This window comes from Lagenorhynchus albirostris, unplaced genomic scaffold, assembly GCF_949774975.1.
Source record: "Lagenorhynchus albirostris unplaced genomic scaffold, mLagAlb1.1 scaffold_202, whole genome shotgun sequence".
NCBI classification, from domain to species: domain Eukaryota; kingdom Metazoa; phylum Chordata; class Mammalia; order Artiodactyla; family Delphinidae; genus Lagenorhynchus; species Lagenorhynchus albirostris.
In genome coordinates, this window is record NW_026783456.1 from 266,779 (window position 1) to 289,806 (window position 23,028).

At 40.7% G+C, this 23,028-nt stretch overlaps 1 protein-coding gene and 1 long non-coding RNA gene across 2 annotated transcripts in view; both read left to right on the forward strand.

The window, feature by feature from the left end:
- The first annotated feature begins 661 nt into the window (after positions 1-661).
- Positions 662-23,028, forward strand: part of LOC132514341 (uncharacterized) — a 32,948-nt gene continuing 10,581 nt past the window's right edge. The window contains exons 1-4 of the mRNA XM_060138963.1: positions 662-766; positions 3,916-4,105; positions 4,203-4,517; positions 18,249-18,291. Coding sequence (XP_059994946.1) covers positions 662-766; positions 3,916-4,105; positions 4,203-4,517; positions 18,249-18,291 — 653 coding nt within the window. The remainder of the gene's footprint in view (positions 767-3,915; positions 4,106-4,202; positions 4,518-18,248; positions 18,292-23,028) is intronic.
- LOC132514344 (uncharacterized) lies at positions 5,602-7,906 on the forward strand. The gene is made up of 3 exons (XR_009538756.1): positions 5,602-5,879; positions 6,677-6,740; positions 7,776-7,906. It is a non-coding gene; the product is annotated as an uncharacterized LOC132514344 (long non-coding RNA).

Below are 23,028 nucleotides of genomic sequence, written 5' to 3' on the forward strand. Positions count from 1 at the left end.
CAGGCTTGTAAAAGCCGGGCTCCTGTGAGAGCCACCTAGGCGCAAGGAATATGAAAGATGAGAAGACGCCTAGAAACTAGGCATTTCTCAACTCCCCAACTTCCCTGCCCCAAGCCGCCCGACAAGCTGCAGCTGCCTTGGAAAATTTCGAGAAGAGCTTAGGGAGGCAGTTCTTAAACCGAAGGCTAGGTCTTCACCTACATTTGGACGTGAATTGCCCATTTCGCTCGGGTTGGATTTCCCGGCCCGTAACCTGTCTCTGCGAGGGCATGGGGCGAAAGGCGTGGGGACTGTCCTCAAGCGGGGAGAAGCCACCCGCAGACGTGCCCCCAGGTGATTTGCTCTGGGCAGTTGTTTGCACCGTCTAAACTGCCTTTGCGATCTGGCCACTGGCAGGAGCCGGGCGATCAGCTTTCTACTCCTGCCAGCTCAGAGCCCGGAGGTGAGCTCATGCTAACTGCGAAACACAATCGCTTTCTCTGCACCCACCCTGTGCCCATCCTTTCCCACGACCTCCCTAACGCAGCCCCCAACCCCAGTCCTGGGTTTTGAGGACGATTCTCAGAGCCAGACAAGAAGGCGCCTGGAGGGAGGCAGTAGGGTGCGCTGAGCAAGGCCGGGCGGTCCTCTAGCTCCGGGTGCAGGCGGGCAACGGCGGAAGATGCGAGGACGGCGGATCGGGCCAGGTGAGCTGTGGGCGGTGCTGCAGTGCTCTCTCACCGCCTGCTCCCGCAGCCTCGGCCCCACGGCTCCTGTGCCGCCCTGGGTATAGATGGATGGCTTCTGGATGAAGAAATTGAGTTTCAGGGTCTGCGTGACTATGGGTTCTCTTGTTTCTCTGTCTTTCTTCCTGTGTGTCTCTCTCCTTGTGTCTCTTTCTCCCTGCTGTTTTTTATTTTTTATTTTTTTGTCTGTTTTTATGTTCTCCCTTTCAATTTCTGCCTCTCTTTTCCTTCTCTACCCCTATATCCAAGGTTTTTGTTCATCTCTGTCTTGAAGTGATCCTTTCCTAATGCACAGCTCTCTCTCTCCCTGCCTGGTAGGACCCAAGCTCAGTTTGTCCCTTCTCCAGATGTTCTGGCTGACCCTTATGCTCCCTGTAGCTAAAAAGTTGGCTCCCTCTCAAGTGTCTTTCCTGAAGCATGTTGGGTTTCTGGAGGGGACTCCTTGTGATTCAAGCTGTCACTACATCAGCACCCAGGAGTATGAAGTTTGTGTTTGTGCCAGAAGGAGGGGTGCCTGTCTAAAGCTGCAGCCTGGTATGGCCCCTCTGAGCCTCTGAGCATCTCTAACACCTCTTGAGTATGCCACCATGGAGATCTCTAGATGTTTGCAAGGCCAAAAGTGCTTCTGGGCAGCCTTCACTTTGAGGTAATGCTTTCAGGAAGAGCCTGGGTTGTTGTAAGCAAAACCCAGAAGCACTTCCGTTACCTCTGAGCTTAAACTAGAGAACCTGAGGAGGCAGCGCTGCAGGGAGGATGAGGCCAGAGGTCACCTGAGAACCACAGGGGCAACTCACAGTAGTTTTACTGGAGCTCTGGGGGTTGGAGGCACATTTGCTGTTTGACATTTTAAAAATTATTTTGGTGCCTTCAATTGGAGCTTGGGCAGTACTGCAGATGGGCCTGCCTGTCGAAAAAAGAGTGAAATCTTAAAGTCAAGAGACAGCTTGCCGACTAGGCTGAAGGATTGTGTTTGCTGAAAAAGATTCCAGGGGGAGCTGATTCCTTCTCTGGTGTGTGGATCTGAGGCACTTGCAAGAAAAGAGAGCGCTTGCCTTATGCTTAGTTCCCCCGTGCCCTGGGCTGGGAAGGAAAGGAACTGAATGCCAACATTAGCAGTGTGGGTTGGGACCAAAACCATTCAGAGAAAACACTGTCATTTTCCTCTAATTTGCAAATTGCAGCTATTCATGTTGGATTGAACAGCTGAGGGGAAAGAGCCCCCAGTTTTCACCTGCATTTATTGAGAAGAGGCTGGTAGTAGGAGGGATGCACCAACTTGTAGCTTGTGCTGCAAGCTGGATATAAGCTTGGTGTGAGCATCCTGGTTAACCACTGCCCATGTTCAAATATACAGAGATAGATTCCAACAGTCTCTTCCCATAGCCTTATTTTTGCGTGTGATCTTAGAAGCTCCTGGCATGTAAGTCCAGTCCCCAGTTTCCCAGCCTCTGTAAACCTGCAAAATGAATAGAGAGAATAGTGGAACACAGACCCATTGTTCAAAGACACAGTCACTTTAGGGAAAGAAGAAAAGAACGGGTAGGTGAATCTTCTCTGGGATTGCAGGGTTCAGCTCAATGAAGACTGTCCTGTATAAAAGAAACTCCTCTAAATGGTTGAATTCTTAGCTCTCCAGAGATCTGAGTTTTCTTTTCCCCAGTCCCTGTGGGTTGCTGTGGGGAATGTGCCAAACCTATCATTTGAGATAAAAATTTATGGTGAGGTAAGCTTCTAGGCTGGGGGAAGGAAGACTTAGTGACTGAAATGGGGGATGCTAAGCACTGGGGGGCAAGAAGGAACAAGGAGATAGTAATGGATGTAACAAATGCTGCAGCTGCCAGCAAAGCCTGGATCGAACTTCCTTCCTGAAAATGAGGACCTGGGCAAGAATGACCACTCAGATGTAAACAGTGTCTCTGACTGGGAATTCTCATCTGCCTGCCGGTGGGCCAGAGCTGAGCAAGTCCTTTCTCTCCTGTATGCACACTGAACTGGTTAGTAAGTGACATGTCAGAGGACAAGAATCATATTCAGTGGATCTTTCAAATCCAGGAGTTTGAGGCTAATGAAATTAGTGTGTGGCCAGGGCTCTGCCAACTAGAATTAAGTCACTGCAGCCACCCTGCAATGCATTTTCAGCCTGAAGGGAGCATCAGGGAGGAATTTCGGGAGATTTGTTTCTGAGCCTGTACAAAATAATACTCTCCTAATGCTAAGAAAGATTAAATGTAAATTAATATTGACTACGAGTAACATATTTAAAAAATAATCGCCGAGTGGGGGGATGGCTTAAAGTGGAGAGATTATATAATATGAATAAATCTCCAAAATAAATCTCCAAAGAATAAATCTCCCCTGACCACTGTTTCATGGGCTATAAGTAAGATATATTACAATGGAAATTAATGGGAACGTTTTTAGTCAGGGCTTCTCTGCGATTGACTTGAGAGCAAACACTCTGAGAGTATAAATTACTCTTGCTATGTGCTGACTCTGAATGAACAATATTTCATGTGCAGTGACATGGTCTAAGCTATAGACTTGGAATTGAATGGCATCTGTTTCAATTGTTTTGTTCTCTCAAGAGCAACTAGATAGAAAAAAGTGGTCAATTTGACCCCTGTGGGAGCGTGTTGCAAATCTAAACCTGTGTCCCTCATACCATAAATGAAATACATTTGTAAATTTGTAAGTGTTTTCCTTCTGTTCATTGATGCTTGAGTATAATCTCAAACTTTGGGAGCAACACTTTATACATAAGTACTTGGTTTTCTTCCCTTTTTCTTTCTCTTTCTCCTCTCTCTGTTTCTCTCTCTCTCTCTCTCTCTCTCTCTCTTTCTCCATCTTATGTAATTGGATAGAACTGGGCACCTAGGATGATGTGGTGTTACTATAGTGGGATTTTTTTTTTTTAAATCAACTCTAACTTACCCTTTTAAAAATTTCATAAATACAGGTGTCGGTGCCATTTGGAATAGTCTCTATAACAATTTGTCTCCACATTTACTGTGTTTCAGCAGATTTACCTAACAGATGGTGAGTGGGCAATTTGTAAAGGGGCATTTTTTTAAAAGAGCGGAGAGGGAAGGAATTAGAGACAGGCACATACTATATTTGAAGTTACCTCCACGTGTATTTTATGTATGTATACCCATACAATTAAGAAGTCTTTGGATGTTTTATCTTCAAGAATAATTCAGATAATGGATTACTTGAATATCATAAACATTTAGGGTTTAACAGATTTGCTACATATAGACGTTGTATCATGGATTTAAAAGACCATAGCCAGCGGGCAGCGGCGGGCGGAACGACCGAGGGGCGGCGCGGGCTGGGCGGCGGGTGCGGGGGTCCGTGCTTCCGCGTGGTGGAGGGCTGGGGTTCGCCGGAGACGCCGGGTTGCTCCGCGTTGCCAGGTTACCGAGAGCGTGCCCCGCGCCCGCTCTTCCGCCCGGGCCGCCCTCGGCGCCGCCTGAGCCGTGGTGCGGGCTGCGTGGGGCGTCGGTTCCGCGGAAGCCTGGGTAGGGCGCTGCGTGCGGGACTCTCGTCGCTCGTGGACGGGGCGCGAGCGCGCGGGGGACGTAGGGCGCCGACCTGGGGCTCCCCGGCGCTCCGGCTCCGCTCAGGGCGCCCGCTCAGGGGCCTCCGGCGCGAGGCCCCCTTTCTGGTCAAGATGGCGGCGTCCAGGCGGGCGGCGCCGAGGTGAGCTGGAGCTGGGCCCGGAGAGGGACGAGTCTGCCAAGCCCAGGACTTGGACCCCGGGCTGGTCTCCAGTCTCCCGGGGAGCGGCAGGTGAGTGGGTGCGGCCGCGCGTAGGTCCTTCTCGTGGGGTGGTCAGCTCTCCGTGCGTCCGCAGACTTCTTTCCTCTGATAGTCAGATCTGGGGTGGCCCAGGTTGGAGGCGAGGGTGCTTGATTGGGGAAACCTGAGGGGTTTAAGGACTCTGTTGGGATCGTTTCAGACCCCAGCAAGAAGCTGAGCAATTTTCTCCTGACTCTCTTCCCGGCTAAGTTTTCTCTCTTCTCTGAAGACGCTAGCTTTTCTGAATCACTTTGTTACCCGGGGGGATACAGTTGGTGGTTCTGACCGTGGAACGTAGGACCCGGCGCGGGGAAGCCTGAGCTGGTTCTAGTTACTTTGTTTGCAAAGCACTTGTCTTGTCTTTGGAATCTTTGTGTATGTAACCAACGTTGGGAAGAGCCAGCGTTTTCTCCTCCAAAACACTGCGAGGGGTAACTTTATACGTAAGAAACAAGTGGGCGTTCGCATCCATCCCTTTTCCAACCACTGAGCCTTGGTTGTGTTTCCTTTCTTTAAGTTTGTCTCGTTTTGAAGTGATAACAAAAACAAACAAAAAAGACCATAGCCAGTTACACAAAGTATACTCTAGTCTCAGTCCTGCCATTAATTAGCTATGTTACCTTAAGTCATTTAATTTTTCTAGGCCTCATTTTTCTCATGTGATGTTTTTTCTTTGAAAAAGTATAGTTTCTAGAAGTCTCTACTCTCTGTGTCATAGTTCAGCTTGGAGAAAACCTGTTCTTATCCAAACTCCATGACATTGTATTTCCAGCTCCAACTTCGGACTTTGAGTGAGTTGGGGGCAACTCTTTAAGGATATTTTCACACAGCTTTTTAAGTTAATATCAGTCTAGCTGACTTGTCATACTCAGACTTTCTCCCATATTCTTTTACCAGTGTGTTCCTTAGTCATATATATAAAGACTGTTGTGGGAAAAAAGACCTCCTGGGTCAGCTTACTGCATGGTCATCGACACAGGGCAGGGAGTAAGATTCTGTGGATTTTACAGAAGCAGATACAGGTTTCATTATCCATGTCCTCTCCCCTTTCATCTTACAAAAACAGCAGGCTTTTCTTGGAGAACTGCCAGATAATGCCATCCTGCCTCCTCACGGGCCCCGGGGATGAGTCTCCCAGGGACTGAACTCCAGTAAAGCAGGTGATTGGCTCATGCGTAGGCATCTGACCTCGGCTAAGTCTATCAGACTCCTCCCCAGGACTTTTCTCTCAGAGAAAAATGGAAGAATTGTCTTTTCTCTCTGGAATTTCTAAGCTGGGGAGATACGACTCTGGGACTCCCAGTTAGCATCCAGCACAAGAAGAGACTTTCTGTAAAATAAAGTCTTGCAGAGGTAAGCAGGGCTGAGCGATGGAGAGAGAGCTGGAACCCTGCTGATACTCTGGAACTTCCAGATCCAACTGTATCTGAATATGGCTGCATCCCTGAATTTCTAGTACTTGTTTGTTGAGGTTGTTGTTGTTGTTGGGTTTTTGTTTTTAAATTTCCTTTGACTATTTTGAATTTGTTTTCAGTAATGTGCATTTGAAAGCATCATAGCTAAAAGAGCTAATTTCCTACATTAATGTCAGGTTTGCTGACTGGCATTCCTTAAGTGAAAAATAATATCCGCTATTTTCTTTAAATAAAGTCCTTCTAGCTCAGGTTTGAGATATTCAAAACTCTGCCTCCTACCCCCCTCTTTTCCAACATTTACTATATCACCTTGAAGCATTTGTGACCACATCTTTCCCATCTAGACGCAGTTGAGAGAGAGACCAAAGACTTCTGATATAAACTGCAACCTATACGCCTCCTACCTGGAAGCTTTAGAACATACTTGATTCTTGTCATTAAAGCAAATCTTTTGTTGTTGTCTCCAGGGCACAGAAGCATTTTCATGGCATAATCGAGTACAAAGTACATTAAGCCTAACTCTACTTCTCACCCTCTTTTACTTTAAATAGGCAGAAAAGAACAATCTCAAACACATTTTCCCAACAAATAAAATACATATACGATTATGTTTAGAAGACGTTTATGCAACATATAGTTAGACTGATTAATTAATGGACCTTTCGCCAATTGGCACAGTAAATATATATGTTCAATGTGCTTAATTAAAAAGAAGACAATAACATATTTTTACAGGTTAATTATCTGAGAAGAGTATTGTGCCAGCACACTTGATGCTACAGTATTTCATGTTTGACAGGTAACCTTCTTTCAATTATATTTACTGCTAAATGTTTCTTGGATCAAGCTATTAAATTATAAGGTCAAAAGTAAAAGGATATGAAATTACAATGAAAAGGGACACATATCCCACTTTATGAGAATAGAAGTTCTGATTTCTTTTCAATACTACTAGTAGTGACCACAGTACTAATTTGAGCCCTTACTATGAGCCCCTGTGCCCATATACATTTAGTTCTTACAGTAGTTCTGCAAAGGGCATATAATAATCCACACTGTAAAGCTGAAGAAAGTGATTCTCATAGCTGAAAGTCACATAGCTGGTGAGTGGCAAAGTCTAGATTCAAACTTAGAGTCGTCTGACAATGCCCAGGTTGTTGACCACTATGTACACTGCTCAATTGTTGCACCAATAAAGAAGTGCTTGAAATAATTATAGATTTGCCTACCCTGAAACTGCAGTGATTTAAAGACATCAAAGTTGCCAGTTGCTTAACCACATCTGCTTACAGTAAGAAATTACATTTTATTTCATTTCTAAAACAAGATTAATTCTGCAGGCCCATAGAAACTTGAGCACACAAATCCTACCTCCAAATGAAAGATGCTTGTTTTCCACTATTCAACAGATGGCCCTGTACAGAGGCAATAAATATATAGTAGAATTTACATTCAAATAAATGAGAAGAGAGGTTTCTTCTTGTCCTGATTCAGTGCCCATCATTATGGATTATGATGGCTCTTCCCAAACTTTACTTCATTCACTCCACTCTTTCTACAAAACTCCAGTAATGGAATCCATCATTCAGATATATGTGCAAAGCGAAAGGACTGTATTAGTACAGTTGCTGAAAGTCAAGTTGATAGAGCACAGGAAATAGATCCTAATACATGCAACATTAATGGTTGTGTGGGCCTTGGAGTGAGGGGTAGAAGAATTTTCAGTTTAATGGAATATTTTGCCTCTTGCTATGAAAGTGTGGCTTAATAGTCTTGTAATTGGTCATTTACAGAATCCTCCATCTCTGGGTTTCATGCTTTCTTTACTCTGCAGCTGTCGATTCCTTCTCTTGTTCTGGATGGAAGATAGCAACGAAGCCACTTCAAAGGGCTCAGCCTGCCTTTTTGTGTTATTGTTTAGATGAAGATATTTCCATTTATTAAAGCACACTATTTAAACATTTTTATGATGTTTCAAACTTGACTGTGTTCTGAAGGTGTGAGCACAGGCAGACATAATGGGGGATGTTTTCCAGGAGAGAACATACCCTTATCAAAGGAATTATCAGAATTTTCATGTATGGATTGAGAATCAAATTCTGGAGTTAGACCTGAATTTAAATTCATACTCACAACTTATTACCAGTCTCATCTTGATCAAACAGTTACCACACTTCTCATCAATTTCCTTATCTTTGAAAGCGGAATAAGAGAAGTATGCCTGGTGGAGTTACACATAAAGCTCATCTGATAGAATATTCATAAGGATTTTGCACAAAATATACATGGAAATATTTTAGCACCGAGTTTAGCATGCGATTTGTCTTCAATACATTTAAGAGCTATTATTTTATTATTATTATGCTATCATTAAATATCACTATTACTTAAATGTCATTATTGCTAAAATTGCTGTAAAACTACCGCAATAACCCATGATGAATTCCCCTCTTCTGTTTCCTTTGTTTAAATGGAAAATATATATATAAATCTAGACAGAGAACACGTTAGTGATCCTATTCAGTGGAGTGAGAATTTCCATGGCACTGATTAAAACAAATCCTGAATTGCATGGACTTAAGATAGCAGAGAGGGGCTTCCCTGGTGGTGCAGTGGTTGAGAGTTCGTGACCCGATCCGGGAAGATCCCACATGCTGCGGAGCGGCTGGGCCTGTGAGCCATGACTGCTGAGCCTGCGCGTCCGGAGCCTGTGCTCCGCAACGGGAGAGGCTGCAACAGTGAGAGGCCCGCGTACCGCAAAGAAGAGAGAGAGAGAAAAAAAAAAAAAAAAGATAGCAGAGAGGCTAAGAGATTTGAAGTTAGACATCCCCAAGTGTGAATTCTACTGTGACCCTCTTCTAGCTCTAGAACCTTGAGGAAGTTACTTAAACTTTCTGAGCTTTACTACTAGTTTCCTCATCTGTATCTTTTTCAGGACTATTTATCAAGCATCTTCCTGTTCTCTATGCTTGGACTATCAATGAATAAGTTAGACAAGAGCCTTTGCCTGCGTGCTCCTTCTTGCATGCTTTCTCCCTCCTTACACTCTCGTGTGGAAACGGATGTTATAAATAAATTCTATGCTTTGTCACAAGTTGATGGGCGCTACGGGTTAAGGAAAAGGATGTGAAGTTCACTGAAGAGGCTTGGGTTGGGAGTGCTGGAGGAGTGTACAGGTAGGTTCTCATTTTAAATAGGGTAGTCAGGGTGGATTTTATAAGTTGACATTTGAGCAAAGACTTGAAGTGAGGGAGTTGTCAGAATGTATGATGGGGAGACCACTCCCTGGGAGCAAGAATAACCAGTCCCAAAACTCTAAGGCAGAAATATGCCGGGCAGCTTGGAGGAATATCAAGGAGGCCACCGTGGCTGACTTAGTCAGTGGGGAGGAAGAGACAGCAGGAGGGCTGGAGGTCGGATATGTGATGGGATGGATTGGGTAAGCCCTGGGAGGCCATCACATGCATTGTGTCTTTTACTCTAAATGTAGGCAGCCAGGGGCAGGATTTTAGCCGAGGTGTGGCATGAACTGTCTCTTGTTTGAAAAGCATAACTCCATCTGTGGCCTTGAGGATGTGGGGAGAGAGTGGAGTCAGGGAGAATCTCGGGAGGCGACTACAGGATCCTCGAGGTCTATGTTGGTGGCCTGCACCAGGCTGCTAGCGGCTGGTAATTCTCAGAAGTGGCACATTGGGAAGGTTGTGACAGCATTTCGTGGTAGCTTGAATGCAAGAATGGAAAGGAAGAGGGGGTCAAGGGTGAATTCGAGACTTAGGGCCTGGGGAACTGGAAAGGTGTGGTTACTGTCACCTAAGATGGAAAAAGTTTGGGGTAGAGCATGTTTGGGGGATTAAAGACCAGTTTTGGAGGTATAAGATTTGAGATGTTTTCGTGACGTCCAAGTAGAGATGCTGAGTACACAGTTGGATACACAAGTCTGCAGTTCTGAAGAAAGGTCTAAACTAGAGATACACTTTAATACAATGGAGATATTAAGAATAATTACATGGAAGCGCTATTTTAAAGATAAAATGAAGTAATGCAATTAGCACTCTGTCTTCTCAAAACATTTAATAACTGTTAGCTAAAATAATTACCTGAAATGAAAAAATACCTATAGTTTGTTTTGTTGTTTGCAGTAAAAGTGAATAAAATGTCACAATTATTTTAATAGTATTTGTGACACAGTAGTTTTAGTTAAGACACCATGACTACAAACATTTACAATAAACCTTTCAGTCTCCTACTTTTCACTCTGATAGGGTACTTGGAACCATATTTTGTAAGGTTTAAGTTAGTTGTCATAGGGTACCTCTTTAATTAGAAGTAATTCTGAACTGTCTAGTTCCATGCAGTTTTATATACATATATGTATAATTATTATTTTATGATTTATCAAACTCAGTTGAAAATTTGCATCACTGATACACATTAGAATTTAAGCATTTGCCCAGGTATTCAAGGAAAAAAATGTACTTGTCTTGTAATTTCCATAGGGGTACTTACTTTCACATCTTCCCTTCACTTTGCAATCGAAAACATGGCAGGGGAAATATTATCTTACTGGTCTTTGAGTTCCCCTTAGCTATCTGCAAGTCCTTGAACAGCCTTTGTGGCTTAACCAAAATTCTCTTCCATCTTCATTCCGCTAACAGATATTGGTCTAAGCATGTACTTATACTAAAAAATGCATGACCACGTTGTCTCTACACATCTATAATTTTATGTTAACACTATCATTATGTAAGCTATACTTTAATTGTAATTATAACAGATTTTATGTCAACACACATCCATTTCTAGTGTTCATCTGGCGTTCAAGGGGAGAGCAGCATGTCGTAAATTTTATCAAAATATAACATCTGAAGAATAGAACAGAGGGTAATTGTGTAATTCTGTATTCACTCTAATTAAGTTCAGTGGAGTTGGCATAATAGAATTAAGATGAAAAAAAAAAAAGACATTGAGGTACCACGGCTCCCTCTCCTAACACACCCTTTTCGTATCCGAGAGCAGAGACTCAGCACCTTTCTGTACAGAAATGGAGACAGGAAGAGGCCAGAGGATGAATGACAGGAACGAATGAGGTGGAACTTTGAAGAGCAACATGGAAATGAAATACTTCTTTTGTATTTGGTAGGTGGGGAAAATGTACCAGCGTGTATGCCTACTGGGACCATGTTTTCCAGAACAGTTAAGCCCAGTGTCAACTATGCTGTCCCACCTTCCTCGTAAGTAGGAACATACTGTTACTTGAATCTTTGCTTCCTGTTTCTTGATACCTGGTTGAGAAGATTATCACAGGAACTGCATCTTGTTAGCAAATACACTGTTTTGAAATGATTGACACTCACTGAAGAGTGGCAACTCCAAGCTTGCTCTCTCTTGATCTTGGACTGTTTAAGTCTGGAGTGCAGGAGTGGGTTATGGGGAAAGACCATTGGAATTCTTATGTCTTCAGCATAATGGTTATAGCATAATGGTTAGGAGTGTAGGTGCTGGTTCCAATCTCTGCTTTCCACTTGCTAACCATATGAGCTTGGGCAATTTACCTGATTACCTGAACCTCAATACTCCTGCCTATAAAATGATGTTAATAATATTTCATCCCCATAGACTTGTTTTCAATGTTAAAATGAAGTCACTTACACCAAGCACTTAATACAATGCCTAGAGCATAGTAAAGTCTATTATTATTACTATTACTACTACTACTACTACTATTATTATTACTATCACGATGCCAGGTGCTATTTTTCCTATGCCTTATTCCATTATCTTCTGCCCTGTCCCTCCATTTCTGTCTTGTTTCTGTACAAGGGTAGGTTTGTCACAGAGCATTTTCTTTCCCTAGTGTCTGACTCTTAGTCATCAAGGTGACTGGTCCACGACCCGGCATTCATTGCTGCTCGTTGAAGCAGCCCATTTTGAGAAGGGGAGTTGGATATTGATGCCAAGTTGGGTCAAGGAGAGAGAATTTTCTCTCTTCTGCACTCAGAGAGCTAAGTGAAATATTCAGGCCTCAGAAGGAGAATCAGGCAAAGGGCAACATGCTTAATTTCATACCTTAGTGATTAAGAACAAGTCAGACAGGCTGGATTTGAACTCATTTCCGTCATGTACTGACAACGGGATCTTAGGTGCTTTTGTAACCCGTCTGAGGCTCAGTCAACATCTGAAAGAGACGAATAACATTATCAGGACCTAGCGTATAGCCTCGTTGTAATAAGTGAGTAAATCCTTTTAAAACGTTCAGCACGTTGTTTGGCATATAAACACTTAATAAAATTTAGCTTCTTTGACTACTACCGCTGCTAATATTATTAAGTAGCTGAGCAGATCCGAGGCCCATTTTTTTCTTAGATTGCACATAATCATTTGGACAACCAGCTCACATTGATCAACCGTTGCTTATATGTAAACGCCCATGAACCCAAAGGTGCTTTAACTCTCTCCCAGTCAGAGCCTGTTCTGGGGGCAGAAGCAACACCGGCACTACCCCCGTCATCTTTGCCTTTATTGTCACTACACTGGCCTGCCGTACCGAGCACTTTCTGTTTGCCAGGCACCAAATTTAGCCCTGCGTATGCACTATATCATATAGTTCTCACACTCAGGTGGGAGACATTATCATCATCCCCAATTTTCAGATAAAGACGCCGAGGTGTTGGAAAGGTAAGAAACTTGACCCACAGCAAGAGATGGAGCCGGAGTATTCAAACCCTTCTCTCTGACCTCAAGAACCCTTAAATATTAGCATACTACTACATCCTGGTAAGAAAATCTGCTTCCAGCCACTCTGGTGAGAGTAGAAATGATTCTCAGTCCCCACATTCCTCTATTGCCCATGCCACCCTAGCCTCAGGACTAGGGGGGAAAGGAAGTGATCTCTTCAAAGAGCAGCCAAAGGGAACCTACTCCCTTCTGCCTTTTCATAATCAACTAACCAATATTTTATTTCCTTCTTAAGAGTCCCCACATGTTCCTTTTGGTACTTAGCTTGGCCTTTTAGAATTCTGACATTCTGTACGTGACTCATCCACCGTATTTCACGTTAATTTATTGAGGTCAAGTATAGGGTCTTACTCATCCTGAAGTCCAGTTATCCCCTGTCACATCTAACTCTGTTCGTTTCTTCTTGTAGGACATCTGCAGATATTTATTTGAATTTTGTTGAATTGTTCTCATCAATAGTACATTAAAAGTTATACAGAAAGTGCTTTCTTATAAGGAAAACCGTCTAAATAGATTTCTAGCTCTTTACTTTTTATAGCACTATTGTAGAGATTATAGATCTCCAGGTAATATTTTTTAGATTGAGTTCTTCATATCATCTTATTTTTACATATAATGATAAATCTGAATTTTCTCTATCAAACCTCCAAGACTTCACTGGCTTGTAAGTTAGCTTGTTGATTATGTGTTGTTGACTTTTCCATTTACAATGATATTTGATCCTGGTAAGGATGGGGCTGGGTGGGAAGGTACATCTTAGGGCCATAAATTGGTTTTGTAGAGAACTAACATAAAGATCTAAAGTCTCATCATATTTCTGCAGAACTCATGAATCATTTTATTATAATTCCGTTCATTCAGGGAGTATAACACCATTTTCAAATTGTTATTCCTAATTCGTTCATCTTCTCTTCCTTAGTCTTAGTGAGAAGAGAGCAGGCTGAATGGAAGAAAGTCATTATGACCACTGGGGCCACTAGGGTAGGCATCAGTCCCAGAGTTTTGTTTTCATCTCTCCACTATTAATATTGGCTAATGTCTTGAGTGCTTACTTGGTGCAAATTACTTAGCCGACCATGGCAAATGGATTGTGTCGTTTCATCCCCTGATAGTCATACAATTAATGTATGTATTATTATGATATCCCATAATGCATACATGGAACAGAGCCTCAGAAGTAGTTATTTGCTCACCAAAATATGGTAGATGTGGAATTTGGACTCAGGTCTGATAGACTCCTAAGTCACTCCTAGTGATTTTTACCACTAAATTAAAGTTGTATACCTCTGGAGAGTAGATAGTTTCTAAAATTTCCTCAGCTCTAACGTTTTATAATTAAATTTTTGTCTGATGGCAAGCTTAACAGTTACGATGGGTAGGAAGGAATGCCAGCCTGTTGAATGGAATTTCCCTGAAATAAGCCTGTTTTATGACACCAGTTCACTCATTCATTCACTCAGCATGTATTGAATTTTGCTCTGTGCAAAGGCATTTTAGGCATCACAGTGGAGTGAGCGCCCCTTCCATAGACTCTCCTGCAGCACTCAGAGAAGTCTTGGACTGGTTTGCCTGTTATGGAATGGGGCTTGGTGATAGAAGCCTGGTTTGTCCTCCACTGATAAAACTAAGACATACTCATATGAGTTTATAGGCATCTTGAAGCCGTGGGATAGTAACACACATGAATCTTACCATTTTTGCCTGGGATTAATGATATAAAGGCTTTGGATTTGGGTATGGAAAATGGGTGCAATTATGGGTGTGTTGGTTCTACATATATATGGACATCACGTGTCATCAGCCTGCAGCTACCTGCCATTCCTCACTACTCCTTCTTTTCACAAACCAAACAAGTACCTTCTTATCTCTCCTGTGGATAAGCTCTTGACAGTGGCACTAGGGCCTCCCTCAATAAGTACATCATTGGCTAAACCAGTGGTTTCTCAGATATGCTCATTGAACAGCCCTTAAGGTGGATTGACATTCCACTGCCTAGAATAGAATATGGTGTTCTTTAGAAATCGGGGAGGGGGGGGGGAATAGGCCACCAGATGTACTGTCTTTAATTTAAATTGTTTATATATATATATATATATATATATATATGAACAATTGTTATATATGTGTATGTATACTTGTTCATATGTATGAATGATTTAAAATTGAAGAGATTATATATATACACACACATATATATATATATGTATATTTAAATTTTGGCTTCTGTTAGCAAATTAAATTATTAGCAGATCCATACTGCAGGGAAATAACCAATCAGATTTCATTCAATAGCTTGCTTTTTTGTAGATTTATGGTTGTGATTTTATATCTGCAGGTATGTTTGCTGAAGAAAATATTTCTACCACTTTACACAAAATTAAATTCATTTAATACCAATGCGGCATGTCTCAAATGTCTTAATACAGTTTTAATCTTTAATCGCATCAGAAGTATGGAATTAGAAACATACCCCAAAATCATTTGAAGATATAATTACTTTCATTTCCCTTATACTTTTGAGACTTTTGAAAAATGAGTATTTAGTTGTACTTATCTGTTTCTGTCTCTCTAAGGATAGCAAACACTGAAACACAATTCTTTTTAAAAGTCAATATTAAAAATATATTGTCCAAGATGATCAAAACTAAGGAAGTGGCAAAGAAATTCAAAAATTTAAACTTTAAAAGGGTGCTTTTTTTGTGAATGTGTAGTACTTGTTCTTCTGAAGGAATTAATCTTTTTAAAAATTTAATTAACTTATTTTTTATTGAAGTATACTTGGTTTACAGCGTTGTGTTAATTACTGCTGTACAGCAAAGTGACTCTGTTATACATATGTATATACATTCTTTTTCATATTCTTTTCCATTATGGTTTATCACAGGATATTGAATATAGTTCCCTGTGCTATATAGTAGGACCTTGTTGTTTAGCCAGTCTATATACACCAGTTTGCATCTGCTAATCCCAAACTCCCAGTTCATCCCTCTCCCACCTGCTTCCCCCTTGGCAGCCACCAGTCTATTCTCTATGTCTCTGATTCTGTTTCTGTTTCATAGATAGGTTCATTTGTGTCATATTTTAGATTCCACATATAAGTGGTATCATGGTATTTGTCTTTCTCTTTCTGACTTACTTTGCTTAGTATGATAATCCCTAGTTGCATCCATGTTGCTGCTGCAAATGGCATTATTTCATTCTTTTTTTATGGCTGAGTAGTATTTCATTGTATATATGTACCACATCGTCTTTATCCATTCATCTGTTGATGGACATTTAGGTTGTTTCCATGTCTTGGCTATTGTGAATATTGCTGCTGTGAAGATCAGGGTGAATGTGTCTTTTTGAATTATAGTTTGGTCTGGATATACGCCCAGGAGTGGGATTGCTGGATCATATGGTAGGTCTATTTTTAGTTTTCTGAGGAACCTCCATACTGTTTTCCACAGTGGCTGCACCAACTTACATTCCCACCAACAGTGTTGTAGGAGGGTTCCCTTTTCTCCACACCCTCTCCAGCATATGTTATTTGTAGACTTTTTAATGATGGCCATTCTGACTGGTGTGAGGTGGTACCTCATGGTAGTTTTGATTTGCATTTCTTTAATAATTGGCAGTGTTGAGCATCTTTTCATGTGCCTATTGGCCATCTGTATTTCTTCTTTGGAGAAATGTCTCTTTAAGTCTTCTGCCTATTTTTTTCATTGGGTTGTTTGCTTTTATTGTCATCAAGTTGTATGAGCTGTTTGTATATTTTGGAAATGAAGCCCTTGCTGGTCGCATCATTTGCAAATATTTTCTCCCATTCTGTAGGTTGTCTTTTCATTTTGTTTATGGTTTCCTTTGCTGTGCAAAAGCTTGTAAGTTTGATTCGGTCCCCTTTGTTTATTTTCATTTTTATTTCTATTGTTTTGGGAGACTGACCTAAGAAAACATTGGTATGATTTACGTCAGAGAATATTTTGCCTGTGTTCTCTTCTAGAAGTTTTATGGTGTCATGTCTTATGTTTAAGCCTTTAAGACATTTTGAGTTTATTTTCGTGTATGGTGAAAGGATGTGTTCTAACTTACTGGTTTATATAAGGCTGTCCAACTTTACCAACACCACTTGCGGAAGAGCCTGTCTCTTTCCCATTATATATTCTTGCCTCCTTTGTCAAAGATTAATTGTCAAAGATTAACTGAGGTGTGTGGGTTTATTTCTGGGCTCTGTATTCTGTTCCATTGATCCATATGTCTGTTTTTGTGCCAATACCATGCTGTTTTGATTACTGTGACTTTGGAGTACTGTCTGAGTCTGGGGTGGCTATGCCTCCAACGTTGTTCTTTTTCTTCAGGATTGCTTTGGCAATTCTGGGTCTTTTATGGTTCTGTATGAATTTTAGGATTATTTGTTCTAATTGCGTGAAAAATGTCATGGATAATTTGATAGGGATCGCATTAAATCTGTAGATTGCTTTGGGTAGTATGAGCATTTTAACAATATTAATTCCTCCAACCCAAGAACATGAGATGTCTTTCCATTTCTTTGAATCATCTTCACTTTCCTTTATTAATGTCTTACAGTTCTCAGCGTATAAGTCTTTTGCCTTCTTGGTGAGGTTTATTCCTAAGTATTTTATTTTTGGGGTTGTGATTTTAAAAGGCATTGTGTTTTTACATTCCCTTTCCGATATTTCATTGTTGGTATAAAGAAATGCAACCAATTTCTGTATGTTAATCTTGTATTCTGCTACCTTGCTGAATTCGTTTATCAGTTGTAGTAGTTTTCATGTAGAGTCTTTAGGGTTTTCTATATATAGTATCGTATCATCTGCATCTAATGACAATCTTACCTCTTCCTGAAGGAATTAATCTTGAAGTTCTACTAAGACTTTTGGGATACCTGTTTTAATGAGCCACCACTTCCTGCCTGAGATTGCACTATGCACCAGAGATTCTAGAATTAGCATAATAAAACTAATAATGCAAACAACAGCAACAAATCTTCACAAACCTTCCTTGCAAGGAAGTAAAGTCCACTGGAAAAACAGACAAGTGAAACACACATTCAAAATGGCAGTGATTCTCAAACATTTATGTGCTGAAAAATCATGACAAGCATGATAACCAGGGCAATTACTAGACCCCTTCTCCAGCTGGTCAGGTGTAAGGTCCTGTAACTCTATTTTTGGTGAATGCCTCCAGGAGAGTCTGAGACAGATGTTCTCAGTTGTCGTCGACCTTTAGTGTGCATCAGATTTGCCTGAGAATATTGTTAAAACACAGATTGCTGGGCTCCAGTGCCAGAGTTCTAACCAGTTCCCAGGTGTGGCTGATATTGCTGGCCCAGGGACCACATTTTGAGAACCACCTTTCAAAACTCTGCAGTATGCGGTTGTGTGTGTTGTGAATGAGACGGGCCCAGAGAACCAAAGGAGGGCAAAGGGACTCTGCCCTAAATTAGTCAAAGGTAACAATAGCAGCTAGAATTGATTGACCCAAGAAAAAATTATAAGAACTTTACCTGCATTTGCTCATTTAATCCTTTCAGTGAGGTACATAGGTGCTACTTAGTGTTCCTCTTTTACAGGGGTGTCCAGAGAAGGTAACTACTTTGCCCACGTCCTAAACTGGTAAGTAACAGATTAAGAATTCAAGTCTAGGAAGTCTGATTCCAGAGCCCACACCTCTACCCTTTCTGCATGTAGAGAGGAGTAAAGGGTTGTCAGTGAAGCCTTCCTGGGGGCCCTGGCCTCTGAGTGTAGATAGAAGGATGAGTGGACATAAAGATCATTATTTGTGTGTGGTGGGGGTAGGGGAGGAAGTATGAGGGCTTCCAGAAGAGCCCGCCCTCCCCATACATCTGCTATAAGCAAGTCTGATGATCAGGAGTCCGGAACATGAGTATGACTGTGGGATACTGAGAAGGGTTCTAGAACCCTGAGGTTAGAGTTCTGGATCAGTTAGTAGGTAACAGAAAGTGAATGAGTGATTTACCTTACTTTCCACGGGTAGCAGGAAGTTTGGAGATAGTCCCTCTAGCGTTAGTCCAGCTGCTGAAGGGCATCACCAGGGGACTGGGTTGCTTCGCTCTTCCAGCTTCCACATCTCTAGCATGTCCACATAGCTTCAAAGTGACCCCAGAATCTCCAATAGTGTTCCAACAATTTGGGCAGGAAGAAAGAAAAGGAAAAAAAAAAGAAATTAAGTAAGAAAAAAAAAAGGCAGTGTCTAACTCAGAGAGCAAATTTTTTACCACAGATGGTCAGCAGACTTGCACTTAGATCTCATCAGCTCAGATTTTAAACTGGCCACCTTAGCGTTAAGGATAATGGGGTCTCCTAAACCAGGGCTCTGATAGTAAGGAATAAGGAGAGAGTGGTACTGATTAGCAGTGCCTGCTGTCCCAAACAAATATCCCCAAACTATTTTTTTTTCAAACTATTTTTTTTATCCTATATTTTACTTTAAAGAATGGAGGGGAAACATTATGTATCTGTAAATAGCCTTTTAGAAAGGGTACAATTATATAGTTATACAACCCTCTGGAGGGCTCCTTTCTTCTAAAATCTCTTTAAAAACTGTTCAAGGTTAAGGACATTTTTATCTTAATTTAGTAACTTGCAGTCGATTATCTTGGAATGACATCCTGTCTCTGCAGATGTTCTATCAGGCTTTAGAAAATTCTAGAAGTGGACAGAGAAGTGTTATGTTACATGTATTTGCAATATGCACGTCTTTGAAATGAAATCCATTTAGGGACCAAAAGGCATTTCATGTCTTTGCTATACATTTTCACATATTTGCCTTTCCAGAATTCCTTTGAGCAAATCTGTCAGATGTAACCCATCCGTTTCTCCCATCTGAATTCTTTATTACTAAACATTCTTCAGTATGCTCTCACTCCCCTCGGTGAAAGGCGTTTCTCTGGGTCCTCACCCTTCTCATCTCATATGTGAATGCGTATCTTAAACTGAGGCAACAGTACGCTATGACTTCTCCATAACTTGAAGAACCCGTCTTTGTGGGAAAAAAAGTAGACTTACTAACTTAAAAGGTAAAATGCGCGCAATGTTTCTGAGAATTAAAAACTAAGATAAAAACATAAGCAATGGAAAAAACTTACAGTGGATCCTTTTCAAAGACTTTATTTTACAGAGAAGGCAACTGAGGTTTAAAGAAAAACTGCGTTAGTTAAACACTAAATAATAAACCTTAAACCTCAGTGGAGCAACACATGGACAGTTCATTTCTCACTCACTCAGGAGTGTAGTATGGACTTTGGTGGTCTGAGGGTCAGTTTTCTGCTCAGTTATTCAGGGACCCACCACCTTCATCAAGTGGCTCTACGTTTGTCCTAAAAAGGAAAGGAGAGAGGAAGCTGCAAGCTACAATTATCAACTCGTTATCCTTCAGACATAAACTCTTCAGGTCACCTCTGGTCACATTCTTTGGGATAGAACCATACCCAGATGCAAGCGGAGATGGAGAATGTTGTTCCTATCTTGGTCCTAGTGATGCCTCTACAGGCTGGAGGAGCTAATTAAAGTGTAGTCAACAGCTCGTTGTTTCTGCCACAATGAGTGATTAGCCTAAGACTGTGGATTAATTATGTGTGTGTGTCACATATACATATAATACACACAAACATATATATGTGTGTGTATATATACATTTTTTAGCATGAGTTGACACATGGGGCTTCTGCCGTACCAAAAGAGTACAAACTGCCTCTTTTTGCTTTTTCTTAATTGAAGTTGACTGCTACTATCTATTTCCCTTCATTTTGCTACCTCCCCCCCCCGCCTTTCAGTATTATATGAAAATTCTGAAAAATAATTTCAAAGTTTCCAGTGCTTTTAAAGGTAATAGAATACTCAGACCTTAACAATTTTCCTGTGTGAAACTTTTGCCAGACTAAAATAGTTAACTTATGAAAAGTAAATTTAGATTGATACAAAAGAGAAAATAAGCTGATTTTTTTTTTTTTTTTTACACAAATACCCTGAGCCAGGGTGGAAAATAAATGGAAAACTGGAGGAATTTAGATCCTTTTGTTGTAAATTTAAATATTTTTAATTGTAAAAATAATACAGGCTCATTGCAGAAACTCCAAAATTGAAAGGATTTAAAGAAAAAAGGAAAAATAACTCAAAATCCCATTTCTGATAAATCATCTCTGTAACATTTTTGAGGGTATCTTTTGAAACTTTTTTGTGATGGGGTGCATATAAATACAATGCAAGTATAAAATACCTTTAATTATTATATCAAACTACAAAACAGCTCTATAACATTTTTATTTAGTAATATAAGTATGATTACTCATCACCTAATAAAAATCTGCAGCATCATTTTTAATGGTTGAACAGCATTCTGTTATTTATTTAACCAGTCCCTACTGTTCAACATTTAGATTATTCCTGTTTTGCTTTGCTAAACAATGAGACAAGCATCCTTGTTCATATGTCTTTGAGCATTTGTTTATTTCCTTAGAATGGACTTCTAGAACTTGAATGGCTGGTTGTCAGTTCTGGTACATACTGACATATTGTCTTCCAGAAAGGTTACCGTGCTTTTTATTTCTACCAAGAATTTAACATCCAGTGTGGTTTCTTACACACACTCATCAGTACCAGTATTATCAATAACAATACCAGTATTATCAAGTTTTTTAAAACTTTGTCATTCTAGTCAGTAAAATATGGCACCTGAATTATTTTATTTGTATTTCTTTGATTAATAATAGCAAGGTTGAACATATTTTCATATCTTTATTGGCTGTTAATACTTTTTAGTTTGTGACTTTATGACATCCATTTTTCATCGATGTATAACAACCTTTTATATATCAATGTGTTTATTTTGTTTGTTGTAAATGCAATTTTTTTCTCTTCATTTATTAATTTTTATTTTGTGTGTGTTGAACTTCTTTAATACTGTCAAGTCTATTCAAAAACCCCTTAATGAACACAACAAATGTGGAAAATCAGTCATTCTCCTGCATTTTGTAATCAATTTATTTCCTTTTGGGCAGTACAGAAATGTAAGTTCTTATTTCATCTTATGGTTGGAAAGAATCTCTTCCCTCGGAAAGGGATTATAGTCTCCGTGATGCAGTAATGGGAGATTTTATAGGGTGGGCAGGGTCTACAGAAGAAAAAACCCTAAATCACACTCCATTGGTGGTTGCCTTATTTATAAAAATGGCATTTGAGGTTGTGTGACTGCCATCAGGTAAGCAAAATTAATTTTTAGCATGAAGTACTCCTATCAGCAAGAACAGCCTAGGATAGGCTAGCAGTAAGAAGTGAGGGGTTATGGGATTGGGGCATAGCCTCTGTTTCCTCCAATGCAGCTGGAAATTTAAACTCTGGGGCTCCTGCTTGATCCAATCAGCCCAGGTAGTATGTGTTGCCAGGTAGGGTGAATAGACTCAGAAGTACAAGAGCTCATCCTTGGTCCCCTCTGGAAATGAGCAGAGAATACTGTGTCAAGCAGAGGTGATCAGTCCATGGTCTGGAGACTTGGATCTCCTCACATAGTCCTTAAAGTCAGGGTGAGACAAAATGCCAATACAAATTATATTGATGACAGTATCAATGAGGTGACATTGAGTCCTTTGACCCAACGTGTGTCTGCAGTGTGCCATCCATTAGTAAAGGGGCAAAGCCATTTGACAGATCTATCTGATACAGTGAATGAATCTGACACGCATATTTTGAAAAACTGAAACTATCCATTTGTCAAGAACAGTGGCTACTTGTTCTGCTTTATTCCCCCTGGTAGAACTAGGTAACATTGCAGGCAGTAAGACGTTCCGGCATTTCACCCTGGAGTAGCCCCAAAACTGAAGAAGCTGTCTTATCAGTAGTTAGCTCCTTGTCACCAAGAATGTTAAAGTAGATTTGTATGATTAGCAAATTAAAGAGACTGTAGTGCCTACCACTACTGTATTCACTAAGGCACCCAAGTTATTCTAAAGAAATCCTAATAATACATTAGGACCGTTTTGAATATTTTTATTTGATTAGCCATAATCTTCTAGTTATAACATCCATCACCATTTTGACCACTGAAACTTGGCCTTCTTTTCTTACAGCCTAGCCCTGTGGTCTTGGGCTAATCACTAACCTGCTTAGATACAATTTTCTTCTCTATGAAATAGAAACAATATTATATGCTTTGAAGGACTGCAGGAAGATGAGCTGTAATGTTTATCAAGTGCCTAGTAAGTAGCCTGGCCCATAATAAATACTTGGCTAATTGTAGATGTTAGTTTCATTTTTAGTTTTATTTCCAAACATTGCTCTTTACTTTTGGAACTCTAAAATTTGTTTTGAGAGTGGAGGACTTGTTGTTTGGATTCC